Source organism: Dipteris shenzhenensis, chromosome 15 (genome assembly GCF_047967505.1).
Source record: "Dipteris shenzhenensis isolate YYH24624 ecotype China chromosome 15, Dip_SZ_1.0, whole genome shotgun sequence".
In the NCBI taxonomy this organism is placed as follows: domain Eukaryota; kingdom Viridiplantae; phylum Streptophyta; class Polypodiopsida; order Gleicheniales; family Dipteridaceae; genus Dipteris; species Dipteris shenzhenensis.
In genome coordinates this window covers 33,282,770-33,302,924 of record NC_141610.1, presented here as the reverse complement: position 1 = coordinate 33,302,924, position 20,155 = coordinate 33,282,770, and the positions used below count along the sequence as shown (strand labels likewise).

General features: G+C 44.5%; 1 protein-coding gene across 1 annotated transcript in view; it reads left to right on the top strand.

Moving 5' to 3' along the window:
• Window positions 1–651: 651 nt before the first annotated feature.
• The window catches only part of LOC147893712 (zinc finger (C3HC4-type RING finger) family protein), a 64,155-nt gene continuing 44,651 nt past the window's right edge, over window positions 652–20,155 (top strand). The window contains exons 1-12 of the mRNA XM_087385981.1: window positions 652–787; window positions 851–945; window positions 7,119–7,204; window positions 7,823–7,907; window positions 8,002–8,088; window positions 8,289–8,350; window positions 8,702–8,925; window positions 14,895–14,955; window positions 15,047–15,227; window positions 15,350–15,388; window positions 15,495–15,556; window positions 18,832–18,868. Coding sequence (XP_087242107.1) covers window positions 745–787; window positions 851–945; window positions 7,119–7,204; window positions 7,823–7,907; window positions 8,002–8,088; window positions 8,289–8,350; window positions 8,702–8,925; window positions 14,895–14,955; window positions 15,047–15,227; window positions 15,350–15,388; window positions 15,495–15,556; window positions 18,832–18,868 — 1,062 coding nt within the window. The 5' untranslated portion in view covers window positions 652–744. The remainder of the gene's footprint in view (window positions 788–850; window positions 946–7,118; window positions 7,205–7,822; window positions 7,908–8,001; window positions 8,089–8,288; window positions 8,351–8,701; window positions 8,926–14,894; window positions 14,956–15,046; window positions 15,228–15,349; window positions 15,389–15,494; window positions 15,557–18,831; window positions 18,869–20,155) is intronic.

The window sequence follows — 20,155 nt, the reverse complement described above, 5'->3', positions numbered from 1 at the left end:
CTTCAACATTGACTTAAACAAGAAGAACCAGAATTCGTTACAATTGAGCCAATTCATGGCAAAAAACAACATGGATCAACTCATTCACCACAACACTACCATCCACGGTTCAAGAATAGACCGCATTTGGATAGATGTAACGACCAATAAACGATATATATACAGGAATGAACTTTATCTATTGGTCCGACCCTTCTCTACACTACCATCAAAGTCACATGACAAACTAAAATAACATTAGAATGCAAAAAGGGCAGGTGCAAATTCACCTTGTTCTTCTTCTTTCTTTTCTCTCTCTCTCTCTCTCTCTCTCTCTCTCTCTCTCTCTCTCAGCTTTCAATTCGCCGCTTTTACCCGAAACATCTCGGGCAGGCCACATGAATGAAATTCATCTTGGTGAAAAAAATTACGATAATTCAACCAGGAAATCCTTTCCACGTGGCACGCTGTAATGGCCTGTAATGAGGCCACGCGGCAAGTAATGAGACCACTGAAACAAACGGACAAGCTGCAGACACAGATTCCGGAGATTTCGGGAGGACGTGAATCTTTTCGTTCCTTGCCCATTTCTCTTCACTCAATATGAGGTTCTGTTTGTGTGATTGAAATAAATTTGTCATCGATCTTCACTCAGTGTGAGCTTCTGTTTGTGTGATTGAGAGAATTTGGTTCACACTTCCATTCAAAACAGTAATTCCTATCGAAATTGAGAGCTCTTGTGAGATTGTGCGTGCCACAGCTCCAATGGCCACCTCTTCTTTCGATGACGTCGACGACTACATCCCTGTTCGTGCTCTCAACTCTCCACCTCCTGTGGGTTCTTTAGGCGCTCTTTCTCTTGTCGATGGGGATGCCGAAACCAAGATCCCGGCCCAGCAATCGCAGGCTATTAGTGAACTTTTGCGGCAGGGCAACGCCGCTTTCCGACAGGGAAACTTTGAAGAGGTATGCTTGTTGCCAGCTTGTTGTTAAATTATAGAAAGGTTTAATGCTTGCGACTAAGCTTGGAGTTGCGAGCACCCTCTTCTCGGTTGAAGTGCACATTGGCATAGGAGAAGAGAAATACATGTTTATTCTCATTTCTCTCTTAAATGCACAAAGATGATCGCAGTCCTAACATCCTGACAGACATGGACGTAAAGAAGTAACTGTCAAAAACAAACTTAGAGAGAACTGTTGTGCAATGGAGCACGGAAGGAAGGAATAAGGGGTGACGTATCTTTTGGCAACAAGTTTAAGACACCAACAGAAAAGAGAGAGAGAGAGAGAGAGAGAGAGAGAGAGAGAGAGATCAGAGCGTGTACTCTATTTTAACCTTACTATGTAATGTATGTAACGCAGACACCAACAAAAAAGAGAGAGAGAGAGACAGAGATCAGAGCGTGTACTCTAATTTTAACCTTACTATGTAATGTATGTAACGCAGCATAGTCGTTGACAACTTAAATCACAGCCACCTGGACAAAATTGAGGCTTAAGGCACGTATTTTGGCTTTGATATGAACACCCCATTTGCAAGTCAAATTTTCAAAGAAACTGCAAGACATACAAGAAATTCATAAAACATTGACAAGAATGACAAAATTCTTCAATGGAAAGTCAGTTGTTTAAGGTTTTCCCTCTTCACCTGATACAAAGGAAGCAGAAAGATCCAACCAATTTGCGTGTGGATGCATCCCTGTATGTATGTCAAGAATCGTAGAATGTAGTCCTGTTGAACGGAGTGGGGAGATGTGGCATGCCTGTATCTTCAGAGAATATATCTGTTTTCAGACTGAATAGCTCTAGTGATCCCCTAGTGGTCAAACTAGACCAAAAAGAACTTTGTGTTCATGTCCTGGAAATGTGTTTAGAAGCAGTGTTTCTCTAGTCATGCATGCCCTCTAGTTAAGTGTGCTTGTGTTGCCGGTTTCATGGTAAGCTTGGGACACTTGAACATGCATCTCAACTATACATTATCTCAAGTATACTAGATTGTCTAAAATGGCTCCTGTGGGAGAGTATGCCTCACGCCTTCTTCAACCTGCAGACCTTTAATGGGGACCCTGGATCTTGAAAGCCCGGTGGCTGCTCCACGTATACCTCCTCCTCCAAGGTTCCATTAAGGAATGCGGACTTCACATCCATTTGAAAAATAGGCCACTGGAATTGGGCAGCAAGGGCAATCGCTGTCCGGATAGTAACCATGCGGGTTGTGGGAGCAAAAGTTTCATCAAAATCCATGCCTTCAGTTTGAGCAAAACCTTTGACCACTAACCTTGCTTTATACTTATCCAAGCTGCCGTCTGATTTGTATTTAAGTTTGTATACCCACTTAGTGCCGATGACTTTCCGTCGCGGGGGCCTAGCCACTAAGTCCCAGGTATTGTTCTTCAGGATAGCATCCATCTCTGCCTTCATGGCAGCCTGCCATTCTAGATTGTCCTTCGCCTCCTCGAAGGTCCTTGGCTCATCAAGCTGAGCCACCAACGCAAAATTCACGGATGGGGCCTTTTGAAGACGTTGGGAACGACGCAATTCGGAACTGCTACTCTCAGGTAATTCGGTGACCCGAGACTCTTCCAATGTCCGTAGGTACCATTGGGGCAACCTTTTTTGCTTCTCTGTGGGAGGAGGAACTGGAACTTCTTCTGGAACATCCTGCTCTTCCTGAGTATCTTGTGGAACATCAGCTTTTGATTTTGCCACCTTTGGGATGGACAACCTGGGGCGGGGTGGGTTCGGGGGTGAACAATCTCCTCCTCCTCAATCTGAGGCTCCTCCTGGGGTTCAGGTTCCTTTTCCTCGAAGACAACATCCCGACTGATAAGGATCTGCTTCTTTACTGGGTCGAAGAGGCGATAGGCCTTGGATTCTTCGCTATACCCAACAAAGATACATTTTCTGCTCCGGGAATCAAGCTTGGTCCTGTCTTCCTTGTGCACATGCACCCATGCGTTAGAACCAAAAATGCAAAGATGAGTGATAGAGGGCTTCTTACCATAAAATGCCTCATATGGAGTCTTGTCCTTGACGGCCTTCGTCTTGGTCCGGTTGAGAATATGTACGGCTGTATTGATAGCTTCACTCCAATAGGCTTTAGAAAGATTCCTCCCTTGGAACATAGCAAGCCCTGTCTCTGTGGTGGTTCTATGCTTCCTCTCGGCTACCCCGTTTTGCTGAGAAGTATGTGCTGTGGTGAGTTGTCGCTTGATCCCATGCTTGCGACAAAATGTGTTGAACTCATTTGAGGTGAATTCTCCCCCCCTGTCTGTGCGGAACGTCTTGACATCCTCCATTGTCTCCTTTTCAACTCTGGCCTTCCAGTCCTTGAACTTCTCGAAAGCCTGAGACTTTTTAGCCAAACAATATACCCAGGTCATTCTACTGAAATCATCCACAAAGAGAAGTGAGTACCTGGATCCTGCCCACGATGCTGTAGACATTGGGCCACAAATGTCGGCGTGAACCAACTCAAGTGGTTTGCTGGCCCGAAACGAGGCCTCTTGTGGGAACTTATCCCTGTGCTGCTTGCCTTCTAGACAAGCCTTACAGACATCATCCTTGCGTGTAATTGGTGGAAGTCCATCCACCATCTTCGACTTTGACATTTCAGCCAAGATTCCATAGCTGACATGACCGAAGCGCTCATGCCAAAGTTTGGACTTTCCGTTGTCTGCATGAATCAACATTGCACTGAGGCGGTACAGTCCGTTCTCTTCAACTCCTTGAGCTACCATCTGTCCATTTGCTTTGGATGTCACGGTGACCTTGCCATCTTGAAAGAGAACTGCCATGTTGTTTTTGTCCATCTGACTTACAGACAGTAAATTCTTGCAAAGGTTGGGTACATAAAGTACTCCAGAGATATCCTTCTCCTCACCCGCGGTTGTAACGAAAGGAATGCTACCGATGCCCTTCACAGGACACGTCCGGCTATCCCCGACAGAAACTTTGGAATCCGGGTGTGTACTTTCCATGGTTTTGAACCAAGTCCTTCTGTTGGACATGTGCTTGGAAGCACCGTTGTCAACATACCAACCCTCTTTACCTTCACTGACTGCATATGCTGAACAATGTTCACTGATTAAAAACAACTGTCTAGTCGTCACATTGGCAGAATCATTCTTAGGCTCTTCTTTGTTCTTGGCTTCTCTCTTCCGCTTCTGATCTGCTTTCTTCTTTCGGCATTCTTTGGCGGAGTGGCCAAGCTTTTCACAGTAATAGCACTTCATTTTCTTCTTGTGGTCAGCGTCCTCTCACTTCTTGAAATCCTTTGGCTTGCCTTTTCCAGGCTTGTCTTTGGCCACTAATGCCTTCTCGTCGGTTTGCGTAAAGAGTTTCTCTCGAGCCTCCTTCTGAAGAAGAAGTGGGCCAAGCTCCTCAAAGGTGATTGGCTTAGTCCGTTGACCCGCAGTGACCGTAGTCACAAAACTTTTGAAACTCCGTGGCTACTTGTGGAGTGTGAGCAACGCCAATTGACTCGTGTCCACCTTCTGACCAACCGCTGCGAGCTGGTCCCGCACGACTTTCATCTTTGTCAGATGATCATGCACACTATCACCCTCATTCATATCAAGATTATAAAGCTGATGCTGAAGAGTAATGATACGGGCTGTATTGTAGGTTTCATACAGCTCCTTCAGTATGGCCCACGCCTCTGAAGACGTCATTGCCAACTGGATATGAGGAATCACAGCATCTGCTATCGTGCCAATAAGCATTGCTAAGGCTTGAGCATCCCTCTCCTCCCATCCACAGAGTTCATATGCATCTGCTTCAACTAGAACTTCACCTCTTTTGTCCTCAATGTCCTCCGGCTTCTCCGCAGTCCTGATCACTATCTTCCACAGCTTCCGTGCCAATAGATGGCTTCGGATCTTGACTTTCCAAATTGGATAGTTCGTGCCATCAAGCTTTCTAGCTTCACCAAAATTGGGAATAAATGAAGAAGGAAGATGACTGGAGAAGGAGGAAGGGTGAGCAATGGGTGTAGAGGCTTCTGAACGCTGATCCATCTCGGTGAATAGCAAACTGAAAAAAAAAAAAAGCGAAGCAAAAAAGATGTATTGACCTCCCGTGCTAGCCTGAGCTGAAAACAGAATCGCCTTACTGCCAAGGGACTCCTTCCTTCAGAGAGTGCTTTGATGAAGAAGAGTTGAGAGCCTATGGCTCTGATACCATGTTGGAGAATAGGAGGGAATGAATCACTCAAACCTCCACCCAAGATCTCTCCCACTCTTCCACACACTCAACTCAGATAGATGATCACAGATGCAATAAACACTCACTCAGAGATAACTTAAACGGAGAGAGAGAAAGAGTATATTCATCCACCGGATGGTGGGCAGAAACTGGCTCCAAGGGAGCAATACAAAACTCAGCGAAGTGCTGAGGAAAACTGATGGAACTCTCTCTCACAAACTGAACCAGCTCTGAGTGCACAGCACAGCCTAGGAAGAAGGCTTTCTGTTCTGCACTGGATGCTGGAATGACTGAAGGAGTGGGCCTTTTATAGGCATTGCCCAGGCCCTTTGGGTTGACCGGCCAGCAGGGTCGGTACCCTGTCTAGTGGCCGACCAGATGGCCCTGGAAATCCGACCAGCGTTGGCCCTGGTTGGGCCGATTGGGCGTGCCACAGGCCCCTATAAAAGGGTGCCCTATGCAGCCAGTCCATGCAGCTGCAGGCGCCTCCAAGGGAGTTAGCCTGGGTCTCTCTCTTTCCGAACCCTCCTACCTCTCACTGTCCCTTGTCCCCTCAAATCGGGGGCTCACAGGTGGGCACAATGAATTTCTAACAATGAGGTCGGTAATAGAGTGTTGTCGGTCCCTCAAAGGCGCAGTGGTGGTACGTCTCCTGGTCGTAGCTCTATGTCTAACCAGGGCCACTGTGACTCCTGTCGGTCGGGCTCCGACTCTGGGCTCCGACTCTAAACAAGGAGGGGATGTCCCCAAGTAAAATATGTGTGTCAACCCTCCGTCTAAGCTGTCGGGTCACAGGCATCGGGTCACGGTCATGTCCGGGTCTCATCTCGTGGGGGTCTATGCGATCTGGCTGAAAGAACTCCATGATAGAGCTCTGAGAGGGATGAGTTGAGGAAGAAGTCTGCTCCTGTCTCCGTGCTCGGAGTATCCTCTCGTGGTGTCTAAGCACCTCATGAATGAAACCTGCCAAACACTGCTGGTCTGGGTAGGAGAGGAAACGGGCCAAAATCCCATAACTATCTCTGAAGAGGCAGTAGAAACGCCCTCAGATCTCATAGTAAACAAGACACCTGAAGATGAAATGCTCCTTTGTCTCAACCTCCTGCATGTCACATAGTGTGCATATGCACATCTCCCTGGGTAACGGCTCTACTCTGCCGCTCTCGATACAAAGTCTATGTGAAGAGACCCGGAACTGCCCAAGAGAGATCCTCAACGAGTGGGGTAGGTGAATCTGCGTGTATCCTGGTGGATCAATGAAGCCCTCAGCTGTGATATGTAAGAAGTGATCTCTGTAGAAGCCCAGCTTCACTGGAAGATCACTCAGGGCCAACCAGGTCCGGAATGTGTGTAGCTGTAATAGATCCTCACGGATAACCTGGTTGACCTCGTGTGATAGGAGGGGAGAAAATGGAGCATCCATGAGAGAGAGAGAGAGAGAGAGAGAGAGAGAGAGTTTATTAAAGTCTTCGGAAGACCGATGGGTCTATGAGACTGTGAAACCTTGTGAAACCCACGGATAACCTGGTTGACCTCATGTGATAGGAGGGGAGAAAACGGAGCATCCATGAGAGAGAGAGAGAGAGAGAGAGAGAGAGAGAGAGAGAGAGAGAGATTTTATTGAAGCCTTCGGAAGACTGATGGGTGTATGAGACTGTGAAACCCTGGTACAATCAAGCTGTGAGGGTGGAGCTACTAAAAGAGCATCCACACCAATGCATAATGTAAAAATAATGCAGAATGATAGTTCTAAGTACACCAAAATAGACTGGAAACTCATACAAGCCTTAAAGGGCTGAAGCATAGAGCGTGCTATGGCCCTTGCTGAGTGCTATGCTGAGAGAGATTTTATTAACACTACGAAAGACCTATGTGAGACGAGAGAGAGAGAGAGAGAGAGAAGATTGCAATGATCATTTCCATGATGCTTGTAGGCAATCAGGGATTACACAAAAGCATACGACCTCCAACCTCTTGGTCCAGCAGTTATTTTCAGCAATCGCTGTGCAGCCTTTTGCAAGTGAGGTCACAAATTATGGAGTTCTGTTTTCTTGTTGGTCGCTTTTGCAAGAATGCTCTTCTTGTATCTCAAATAGTCCTCCTTAGTTAATGCTGGAGAAAGGGTTGCATGGCCTATGCCTGTCTTTTCCCGTGATGTGTGGGATGCTATAGGGTGTGTTTTGATTAGCCATTGATTCTCCTTGCTTTGAATATGTGCTTATGCCTCAAAACTTAAATGTATTCCGAGTGCCTTTGGAAAGTTTTCCAGTTTCAAATTTGGTCAGATTTGAATGTTAAGCTCTAACCATTATATGCGATTATCAAGTCTTCCATACTTCAAATCACTCTGTTTTATTTCGCATGCGGCTGAGTAAAGGAATATAGTGGTGGAGGTCTGGTGGTCTTAAAGAAAAAAGTACCAAAAAAACATCAATAAAGATAAATCTTATTTGACTTGGGCTAGCTATTTGATATTCTACAATTCAGTTCTAAAGTCAAGTGAAGATTCCTTAGCACGGGCCTTTGTTTCCCTCTTGAAATCAAGGCAAGGCATATTTCTTTTGATTAAATGAAGTTACCTTGGGAATAAAGATGATATTTTTATAAGACGTTATTCCTTTTTCTCTTCTTGATGAAGGTTGAGCGAACATTTGCGGGAAATTCCTGCAGCAGTGTCTGAGAGGAATGCTCTAATTGGCCTTGATCCGATGTCTCATGCAGAGGTTTGCTTTGATTGTTTGAAAGGTTGAATGAGAGAGCTCTAGTATGTTGCAAAATGTTTTTTTTAATGACTCATGCGCGATCTACCATATGCAGTTGGCTTTGAAGGATGCCGAAAAGGTTATCAAACTACAGAGTACATGGCCCAAGGGCTACTACAGAAAAGTGATGGCACTCATTATGGCACGTTTCAACCTAGCCTTTTGTGTTGAGACTCTATTCCTGAACATTTGACAGTTTGTAATATAACGTCTTCTCGAACCCAACTTCTTCCTTTTGAGGAGTCTATGCTGAAAAGTTGTGTAGGGAAGCAGAGAGGAATGCGGGTTATGAAGCCTGAAATGTCCTTTGTTCACTCTTTGTTGTTCTTACTGATACAACAGTTGGAAAGGTATCACGAAGCTCGCGAGGCATGTCTTACTGGTCTGCAAGTAGACCCCACAAGGTACTTGATAAATGATAAACTCAGTTTTTAATCATTATCCTGCTGTGGAGAGAGAACTCTTATAGTACACACATTCATATATCGCTGCTGCACATGTGGCCACATATGCACAAACCTTGAGCCATCTACCAGTGACCTTTCCAGTATACTCCCTCATACAACCTGGATATGACATGGTGTGATATTATTAGAACCGGCAGGATCTTTGGGATAGATAATTGGATTGAAGAGAGAGAGAGAGAGAGAGAGAGAGAGAGAGAGAGAGAGAGAGAGATTGTGCTGTGCTGACTCTTGAGGTTATACATTGCTAACCTAGTCATTTTGTGCTTTGTATCGTTTGTTTCAATGTAGCTTTCCTCTTCAAGCTGCATTGCGACACCTGAACGTAGAAGTCGAGAAAGATACTTTAGAGTCCGAGGCTGCAAGTGAATTTAAGAAAAGCAAGAAGCGTGCAAAGGTCCAATACAATGATGACTTTGATTGCATTCTTTGCTTAAAGCTTCTTTACAACCCAGTGACAACACCATGCGGACATACCTTTTGCCGTGCTTGCCTTCTTCAAGCTATGGATCATGGTAATGCTCAATATCTTATCTTCTGAATTATATAATGATTTCAATGAATAAGGGTAGGATGGAAGGGAGAGTTCACGGACATTCCATTTTGGGATAGGCTTAGTGATATGTCTTCACATTCATCATCAAAACCATGCAGACATAGCTTCTGAGCACTTGCCTTCTTCAAGCTATGAACCATGGTAGCTCAATGTCTTATCTTCTGAATTGTAGAATAATTTCACTGAATAAACACGATAACCATATCATATGAAGAGCCATGAGGCTTGGGGGCTCATGGATCAAATGAACATTCCATTTTGGGAAAGGCCTAGTGATGCATGCTACCATCCACCATGTGTTCACACCCTAGGTAAAGTCTTTCACATATGCATGAATGTTGAAAATTTCAATTTATGAGAGGAAGAGACCATGATGCAGTCATTAGACATTATATACATACATTTGTGTTTGTATGTATGTATGTACGTATGTTTTTGCGCTTTTATCACCTCTCAAGGTCTCTCCCTCACCCTTGTTGATTCTGCACTTTACCACTCTCCAAATCCTTGCTGGTAATCCTGGAAATCACCATTTCTGGAGGGCAGTGCTGCAGAATTTGCCACCATACCTAGAGTTCTCATAGCGCTTCAGAATCTTTTGGCAGGCCTTACCCTACGTCCTCTCCTGCCAACTGCTTGCTGCTTGCTACAGTTCTGTTTTTCCTAGAGCATCTATTTGGTGGCTTCTGCATCCACCTCTGCCTCGGCCTTCGCCTGACCTGAGCCCTTGCATTCCATTTTGACTGTGCTGCAGCTTTCTTTCCATCTGTGCTCAATTCACCCCTCTTGGTGCATTTCTGCCTGTGGTCCTCCTTGGAGTATAACTTACAGCACCTAGGAAAGTTTGATTCATTACCCTCTTCTCAGTGTCTCGCACCTCTGAGGTCAAGTGAATGAAATTTAAAGCCATAAAAGAACCAAGGTGGTATTCTTTCTCCATTGGAAGCCGTGCAATCATGCAAGCCCCTTTCAAGGGTGAGGTCATTCCGTCAAGGCTGAAATTTTACGGATAGTTTTCCATCTTTCCTTTTATACAATTCTGTTTCTAAATGGTTTCTTAAGCTCGATTCTCTTATGTGGGGCATTGCCTGGGACAATGAGGAAGCGGGAAAGCAACCCGAAGCTATCTTTGAATTCTGAAGAGACAGTAAAAGCTACCTCAGATCTCATAATACACTGGGCATCTGAAGATGAAATGCTCCTCCGGGCTCGACCTCCTGTAATTGCATATGCGCCTCTCTCTGGCAGCTTGTCCACTCTCAATGCGAAGACGATGTGAAGAAACGCGGTCTATGAATGGAGAAGATGAATCCGAGTATATCCTGAGGAATCAACAAAACCTCATCAATGTTGCGTAGGTAGTGATTTCTGGAGAAGCTTAGCTTCATTGGGAGCTCACTCGGTTCTGACTAGGTGCGGAATGTGTGTAGCTGTAGGAGATCACCAGATTTACCTCTTGATACCCAAGTGGGAGAAATGGTATGCTGTACTGGAAAGGGGGAAGTCTATCCATGTGGAGCCCGAATCTCTTGAACCACCTACCTATGTATGCGTGCCGATATCTCTGGTCACCCTCAGCTACTAGGGCCATAGAGGAGGATAATGCCAACGATGGTAGTCTGCGATGTCTTGAAGTTTAGTCTGCCCTACCCTCTGACACGATATAGATATGTGATGACTTGAAAAGCTACATCAAGCTATAGTGGAGATGACCTGAACTCGGCCTGGATGATCTGGTGGAGGACCGATGGCTTACTACGAATCATCCGTGACAACATGAGAACCTGAGACGCTCCACCCTAGCCCACTCTGCATTCAAGGGGGGATCCAGTGCCCAACAAGGGCTGCCGTACATACCAGTTGGTTGAACCAAGGAGTCGAATAAGAGAGCCTTTGTCGGTGGGTTCTGAAAGTGTGAGTGAAAGCATTGCCTCTCCAACTTGGCTAATGAGGCACACACTGCTAAGACAGGCGTGCTTCGCTGGTCTCACTATGAGAATAGAGCTAGAGAAGAGGACCCCTAAGTATGTGTAAGATGAGACAATCTCAACTGGTGCTCCATCAAAGGTAAATTGCTCTTTGTGCATAGCCGCTTGGGATGTATCGAAAATCATAACCTTGGTCTTGCCAAGGTTGACCTCCTTCAAATCATGTGAGACACAGAAGGACTATAGGACATCTAAATATCTCTAAAGGCCCTTTGCAGAAGAGGATAAGAGCACCACATCATCTGCATACAACAAGATTTGAATCGAAGTACCAGCAAGAGAGCAAGACACCCTTGTAATCTCCTCTGTCCATCCGGCTATTGTTCAGACTCTACCTGAGAGATTCTCGTAAAGTGCCATGATAGCCCAAATGATCTCCTAGTCATAATCCAACTCTTGCAATCGCCTAATGAGGCCGGCCCTCGGTACTGTATCAAAGGATTTGTGGAAATCCACAAAGCAACAATAGACTTTGCTTCTGTGCCCTAGTCTTCTCGATAGTACACTTGAGTGTGAGTATGTGATCCATGGTCCCATGATTGTCGGAATCCAGCCTGCTGCCCCTTGCTTTGAGCCCCTGCATCTCTGCGAGGTGAAATGATTTCAATGGTCTAGGTATGTGGAAAGCCAAAGAAAATAGCTTCATTAAGGAGCTTCACTAAGATTGCGGCTAGGATATTAACTCCGTATGCAATGAATTCAGTGCATAAACCCTTGTGATTTTTTGCTCGGCCATTATGAAGCTTCATCACAGCATCCTTAACACAGCCTTTAGTGAAGAGAGTGCACGAGGTGGGGCGAGGTGAGTGTGAGAGGTCAGGAGCGGCCTGGTGTGGAATGTCGTATAACATGCGTGCATAGTTGTGCATAGTATTTGTGAGGGGTGAAGGTGACCACCTCTCAAGGAATTTCCACCAAAATTCCTTGCAGTTGTTATTAAACAGGATGTTCAATAACTCCTCGTTCTTATGGGCAAAAGCCTACTTCTTTTGGCGCACCAGTCGACGATACTCACGCATCGGCTCTGATCCGTTTGGAAGATCATGTTTGGTCTCAAATCTGAGTTGACGGTCTAGAGCCTTACACTCATCATTGTATTAACTATTGCAAGGGACAGTCCCAAGTGGTGGTGGACAGGTGGATCGAGTAGTGTAGGGAAAGGGGTGAAGTGTAGCCTGGTGGAGTGAGCGAGTAATGATCAAAGCCGCGCTGTCCTCTAGGAGAGGTATAAAATCGATATAGATGACATAGTAACTAGGTGAAAGATTATGGTCAAAATGTATGTCACGATAAGTGGTATGAGTGATTGGTGGAGTGTATGGCACTGCGAGACAGGGAATGGAGATGTGGAAGAAGAGATACATGTGGCCAGAGGTAGTGCTATTGTGAAATCAGTGATACGAGATGTGAAGGCATGGGATCCCATGATGTAGTCGACTACGTTGGAGCCTTTCCCATGTGGGAAACAAGTGAAACCACTTGAGGAGGGCCATCTGCTGAGACCATTGTAGATAATGAGGTCATGCATCCTACCCAAATCCAACAATGCATGTCCATAAGACGTGACTGGGGCCCGACTATCCAATTGAGACTCGTGTCATACCTGGCACCTACATCATCCAAGTTTATGTCTGGTAGTAAGATAGCATCATCTCTAAAGTCAAGAAGTGGTACCTATTGTTCCCTTTGTCCTCGCGTTGAAGCCCCCAACAAGAACTTCTCCGCAGCTCAAGAAATCCGCATCCGAAATGATAATTCAAAAAAACTTTATTGTATCCACTCTCCTTTATTCTGCAATCTTTGCCAATCACATCTCCTATTACTTTATTCCACTTTATCCTCCTCATCTTTTGTACGTTTGATTCTTTGCTTTTTCCTTCTCCGTTAAATCCTCCTTCAATCTTTAAAGTCTCCCCTCCTCTCTTTCTTGTCTCACACCACTCCCCTGCTATATCTCTCGATGTTCCCTTTTGGTTTATAGCATACGGCAATGAACAAGTCTTGGTTGCCATATGTTTGATCCGAATCCAGAGAAATCTGGAATGTATATCTCTCCTCTCGAGCAGAGATCGCCCCAAAAAGAGATGACCTGTAAAGTACTACTACTCCTCTCAAGCCCTGTACCCCGCCTATATCTCTCATCTCTTCTCTATAAGCAATCTCCCATGTGTACCCATTGACCACCGATAGTGGGCATTGTGGACTCTGGTGTGTCTTTGTGTAGAAGACTATATCGCGGCCTGTATAGGACTCTAAGAAATTCTTTGGTTCTGACCATAAGATCCCATTGTAGTTCCATATGGTACAGGACAGGGTCTCGATATCCTGAGTGTCATAAACCCGGTGCCCCTAGGTGGGAGGGGGGTAGGGTACTCGTCGGGGGGTAGTAAGGAGTCGTCCATCTAGAACAACCACCCACTTCCCCTCTTTGCGGGCCAAATCCCACTGCTGCATCAAGGTGCGCCTCTCCTCAAATCCTCATCCATGGAGATGGATGGGTGGTCTCGTAGGACTAAGGCTGCTAACTAAGCCTGAGCGTCATGGAATCATATGGTGAGGGGTTGCTCTCAGTTGGGGTCTCTCCCCACTCGCCAAGCCCTCTCGATCGCGTGCTGTGCGACCGCTAAGATGGTAGCCACAAAAGTGGTCGCATCATCCATTGGTAACTTTGGTGCGGGGGGATTCCACGAACACTGATGGCCCTCAGTTGCTGCTGCTCCATGAGAGTAGTCGAGACGGTTGCCTTCGTAGGCTCGTGCTTGGCTACATCCACCCATCTGGATGTCTCCTCAATGACAGATTGCATACTAGCAATCTGTGCGCCTCCAGCACACTGGTGTGCTCTCGGGGCTGTACGCAAGGTAGTAACCTCGTTCTAGAGCTATGAAATGTCATGTTTGAGTCCCTAGATAAGCCCAGCCTACTCTTGTATAACCCCAGCATGCTCCTGTATAACACAAGCCTGATCCTGTGTGAAACGAGCCTGCTCCTATGCGAAGCGGGTCAGCTCCACCTCACGGGCTCGTATACTGTGTACCCCCATGAGGAGATACTCCCAAACATCTCATGGGAACTTGGGTCCTTGAGGAACCTAAAATTGGAAGGGCCGTGATATGAATGTAGGAAGGAGAGAAAGAGTTTATTAAAAGTCTTCGAAAGACCGAAGGGTCTATGAGACTAAATACAATGAGACCAAAGGGTCTATGAGACTAAATACAATGAGTTGAGGGGTGGAGCCTCTAAGCAGGCATCAACACCCATGACGATATGGTCTTGTAGCTATGGCCCTACCACCATCACTCCCGTTGGCCGTGCCTCCGACTTGGTAAGCATGGAGGGAAGATCTAGGGGACCCTCCTAGTCGGGGGGGGGGGCACTAAGGTGGAGGAGACCAGGAACAGGGAGGAGCATCTGGAGCAGAGCTGAGAAGAGGAGCTGAAGTGGAAGAGGTCCTGGAGAGGAGCTGAGCAGAGAGGTCTGAGCTGGGCTGAGCGGAAGAGGAGCAGAGGGCTGGTCTGGGCTGAGAGGAAGAGGGGCTCGGTTGAGGGCTGGGCTGAGGAAGACCAAAAGATCTTTAAGTAGCATGTACATCAAGTCTTCAAAATGGGGCTGCATAAGCATCTCCATGGGAGTGCACAAAGCATGTCCACCATTGTGATAGAAAGCATACCTATTTCCGGCATAATGTGGGCCGTGTCTATTATTACATCAGTTTAAGATTGAAAGTCTTTAGGCTTAGATTCAAATCCCTTGATAACTGCTTTTCCTTCTTTTTAAACAGCCCCTTTCCCCTCCTTCTTGGTTTCCTTTACTTTGGTCAGTTCGATGGCTAAGCTGGTTCAGAGTGAAGTCCCCTAGTATCCAAATCTTAGTGCCTTCTACTGAGAGAGAGAGAGAGAGAGAGAGAGAGAGAGAGATTTATGGTACATTGGTTGTGCAGGCAATAAATGCCCTATTTGCAGGGTCGTGCTGTTTTTGAGCCCAAAGACTCATCCTACAAGGTTGAGACTGTGTCAAGATATTTTTTATTTGGAAAGAGATAGTCATATTTTTTTGATGTGGTACTAAGTTGTGCTCTATTGCTTTATTCAGTGTGATGCTCAAGAACATCATAGAGAAAAATTTCCCGGAGGAGTATGAAGCAAGAAGACAGGAAATGGACACCCTTGCTTCTACAGATGGAAAAGAAATTCTACCATTGTTTGTTATGAGTGTTATGATACCCTGTGAAAAGATGCGTCTTAATATCTTTGAACCTCGATATCGGCTCATGGTACGATATTCTTTCATCCTAAATGCTGCATTGTTGAACACTCTCTCATGAGGATATGAGTGATCTCTGCTTCTTTAAGTGGCAAATGACTCAATCATGTTTTAATTTTGGTATATTTGCAGGTTAGGAGAATAATGGAAGGCAATCATAGGATGGGAATGGTTAGCTACACTAGCCTTATTTTCAATGTGCAAATGATGTGTATATAAAAACTTTGGGGCGCTTACTGGCCCATTTGTGTTGTGATTTGTGAAAATTCTCTTTCAGGTGGTCATTGATCCAGAAACTGGTACCATTGCAGATGTTGCTTGTGAGGTGGAGCTAACAGAGTAAGGTTTCCTTGAACTCAGAGACTTTTGGAAAGATTGAGTGTGGCCTTTGTGTCGTTTTTGGTGAACAAGGGAAAGTGGCAACTTGAAATACTATAAAAATCCTCACACCTACTCTATGGAACTAGTCTCATGGCTAATGTGCGTCATTCCTCATTTCTGGCAAACATATGTTCCTCAATTATCAATTTTTCTAATTTCTGGGGAAATATTAAGCTGGACCTCTTTCTTAATCCCTAGTATCCTCCAGGCTCATCATCCACCTCATCTATGTTAGTGGGTCAATCATCCTGACATACTGTCTCATACCTGATTGTGATCATTAATATGGCCCCATTCTTTCCTACGACTGAATCACATCCCCAAAAACCAAGTGATTGGATTTTATGTGTCTGAGAAAGCCCCTCTTCTTTGATGATATGTTGTCAAAGAAGCTCCACATCCCTCAACAGGTGAGGAAGAAGCTGCCTAAGTATCAAATGAGCAAATACAGCGAGCTCCCATCGTAGGAAAACACTAAGCATGATCGTCTTTGCATCCATGCTTTTTCCTGTTAAAGCAAACTCAGTCACGCCACACATCTCTGACATTTTAATATCAATTGCTTATTGTGCTTTCCCAACCTCAGGAAACCTCAATATTTACTAAACATTCAGGAAGTGGATAGTGTAGGGCACCAGTGGATAGACAATGAGCAGCTTATTTTTAAAGGTGGCCTCCTCCGCATTATTTAATGGCTGAGTATGCCTAGCGTCATACTCTTCTTCATCCTCAATGGGGGATTCATACTCAACATAGGAAACACTAGGGTAACCAGCAACAAGTAGAGCACCCAGTAATTTAGAAAACTGACGTATTGGAATTGATTAGCCTACGTGCAAGCTCAGGCTTGTCTATTGAAACCCCACCAAGTCCAATTCGAGAAGACTTCACAACACTGGGTACAGCTTTACATGAAGTGAACTGTGTAGAGGGTGTAGATACTGTAGGAGTTCGAGACGTTCAAGACATTTGATGACTTTCATGCAACAAATCTAGGTCTATGGCCCATGCCATTCCTTCTTTTGTCCCTGTGAAGGATAGACCAAGCACATTGTGTCCACTCCCTGCAATGTTCTTTTGTAGTGCTCATGATATTAACTAAATCTTCAACATATGAGATGGATTGGATAGCTACTGCCTCTAACGACTAGCACAGTAATTGATGGATTATTTGAGGCACCCTTGCGCGGATGGTGGATTGATAAGTTTGCTAAAGTGATTGCCACAGACAGATTTGATTTGTTGCTTTGGTTGAGACATGACAATATAAATTCGGTAGGTCTTTGTCTTAGCCTTCAGTGGTCAGTAACATGAATTCCACTTGAGCTTCATGGCTCGGTCAGAGGAATCAGCACACATATCTATATCTCAATGAGGTCCCACTGACTCATAGCCGTGCCCTTTTCTAGCTGACAGTATGACATCCTTAGAGTCAAAGGTTTAGGTTAGATTGTTACCAGAATGCTCTGTGTAGCTAGTGCCTTTTGGGATCAGAGCCTCTGTTTGTGTGCCTTGAAAAATCGGTCTTCTTTGTTTGAAACACTGACAACAAGCCAGTTATCGTCCAATCGATTTGCAGCTCCCCCACATGCTCCACGTCTACCAGGCATCTTATGCAATGGTTAATGATTCTAGCTCACCTGAAGGGTGGAAAACTTTGTTTCATCATATAGGGTTTTCCTTGTGGAGAGAAGATCATCAAACAACACTTAGTGAAGGACTTTGTCTTGTTGCTCTGAAATCAAACCTTCAGCAGGGATACTAAGGAAGACTACACCTCTAGTCACAATGCATATATTTCATGGGTGCCTCTACATGACTGCCCTCTTGAGCATCTAGGGAGGCCTCCCACCATTTTTTTAACATGTTATCTTGGTGAGTTGAGAGAGAGATTTTAGACGAAGTAGAGATTGAGAGTACCTCTTGTATTAGTTTTCTGGTGAGATTTTTGGAACACTATTGGAGAAGTATTGGAGAAGTAATCCCTGCAACGAGCGATGGAGCACAAGAAAGTCATGGGAATCTAGCAACTTGAGGGCTACCTGATTTAAATTGTTTTTGGTCAATGATATTGAGTTGTTTTGTTTTTAGTTTTCTTGGGTTGGTCAGATTTGTTGCTTTAACATGTCTCTCCCGGTCCATGGTGCTTCACCTGCCATCTTGCTGGCATAGGTGAGAGCGTAGTTGGGGCAAACAGAAGTAGCAAATAAGCAGCAGAAATTGCAAGCAATAGTCCATGCAGACTCCAGCAGATTGAGTGTAGTAGCAGCTTAAATAACAAGCAATTCAATTGGTGCTGTGATCACCTGTGTTGACGAGTTGCACAAGGTGCACATGTAGCACACACTAGTGACTCAATGCACAAGGAGCTGGAACATTTGCCAGTACATATCTGTACGAATTGATAAGGAATTTAACAACACCAAGTATATGAAAGTAGCACATTAGAAAGTCTTTGATGCCGTGAACGCAGACAAATCTGGTCATATTCAACAGTATGTATCTGCAAATTGATGAATATCAATGGACCAATAAATTGACGAGTGTCAATGGACCTACGAATTGTCAGAATGCTCAGTGTCAAATCAACTGTCAAGTCACCTGCATTTTAAAACAACAAAGCTAAGGCAAAGCAAAGTGCATTCATTAAGGAAGCATCAATATGATACTAAAGTAGAACATGGAGAAAAGACAAGCTCTACGGCTTTTATCAAGTAACACAAGTGTGTGATAGCATTTTGGAGGTTTTATGTAAAGGTTCTTCAACTGACTATTGGTTTGCTTTTTGTTATAGTGCAAAACTCTGCTGTTCAGAAGCATACCACCTCATCTGCCAACAGATGAAAATGTATAACGTAGTCAGGAAACTTGCTAAACACATTTTGGATTATGAGATAATCTTGAACCATTTGGAATGACCATGAATGATTCATCCATCCAAAAGTATCCCTTCGCACATGTACATATTATTCCAACTGTTGTTTGATTATTGTGAATCTGATGTGTACTAAAAGTTACTCTAGATCATGATCCATGATCCCTGTAAGTCTCAGTTTTTGGCAGGACTGCTTTGAGTCTTACTATTTATAGTTTAGTGGTAGAATGTCTTATTCGGTCCACTTTGGTGGTCTTGTTGTATGTTTCCTATGTCATGGTTAGCTTTTGCAATCATCAGAACTTTGTATTTTTATATTGAGAGATCTTCATACTGATGAGGTGTTGTGTGTATACAGATGTGAACCACTTCCAGATGGACGGTTCTATTTGGAGGTAAGTTCAGTCAAGTAGGGGACACAGTATCTACTTTCACAAGGGATTTCTCATTTAAATGGTATTCATTTGTTGTACTCCTTTTTGAAGAAAATCAAGAAAATAAGATCCATTTAGGAAAGGAAATATACTGTGTGTTAAGAAAGGTTTCCTGGTTTGCCAAGAAGAGCTATCTTTCTAAAGGATGCTTGTATACGATCATGTTTCCTTTTTGGAATTTATAAGAAACGAAGAAGGGAAATGCTGATGATGTATGTCTAAGCAGTAGTCATCAAGGAGGGTCATTGGGTGGATGATTTAGTTTCAGAGTTCCTGGAAATACCACCTGACCCCTTTTGAATCAAGCTGATACAAATCGCATCATACAGGTGTCCATATTGACAAATATGGGATTAGTTTTTGTTTGTATCATCAAAACGTGAAGGAGAGGAGTCCTTATGCAGACTTTTTATGTGTGATAAACCTCTCAGGGAAAATTAGATGGTAGATGTATAACAATGCTGCAAAGTAAAACTTCCATCTCAGCTTTTTACAAGGCTCAGGGTAAGATGATGAGAGCTCTAGTTGAACTTCGATCTAGGATTTGATTCTAAGCTGGTGTTTAATTGATCTTAATGGGTGATATTGAGGTCTTTAATTGATCTATGGCTGTATACAGAATGGGGAGATTGAGGCTTACACTTTTAGCGTTGGAGATTAAGGCTTACTCTTTTGGTTTAATAATTCACCCCCTGGTTATGTTATTAAAAAGGCTCAATAGGATGGTAGTTAGACATTAGTAGCACTCATGACATTATGTCATGCGTAGGTAATTGGAGGTTTTTAAGGGGATACATAAGGTGGCATACCCCCACATGCATCTAGTGTAAATGCCAGCATGGCTGTATTCCACTACTTTAACTTACATGTCTTGTCCACGTGTCACACAGGCATGCACTTACCACCTCACACACTCTAGGGCAGCCAACCAGATGTTAGTATTCACTGCAATCTGATTGGGTACACTGTATCAGTGCCACATGGTACGCTTGACCTTGATCCTTTTGAGAGGTCAAAGGGCAGTTTCTCTTTCAGCTAGGTGGGCTATTTGTTGTGTGGAAGCTTAGTTGTTGAATTCTCATTTTAGCAATGATTTTCTTTCCCTATTTGCAATAATTTAGATTGTGTGCGCATTTATGATCCTACTTGTGTGTGGAGGGCACTGCAGTCTAGCAGGCCTCTCGGGTAGAGAGCCCAGTTGTGAAGATATGTGAAATCTCAAGGGGACAGTCTTTTTCCAAGAGGTCC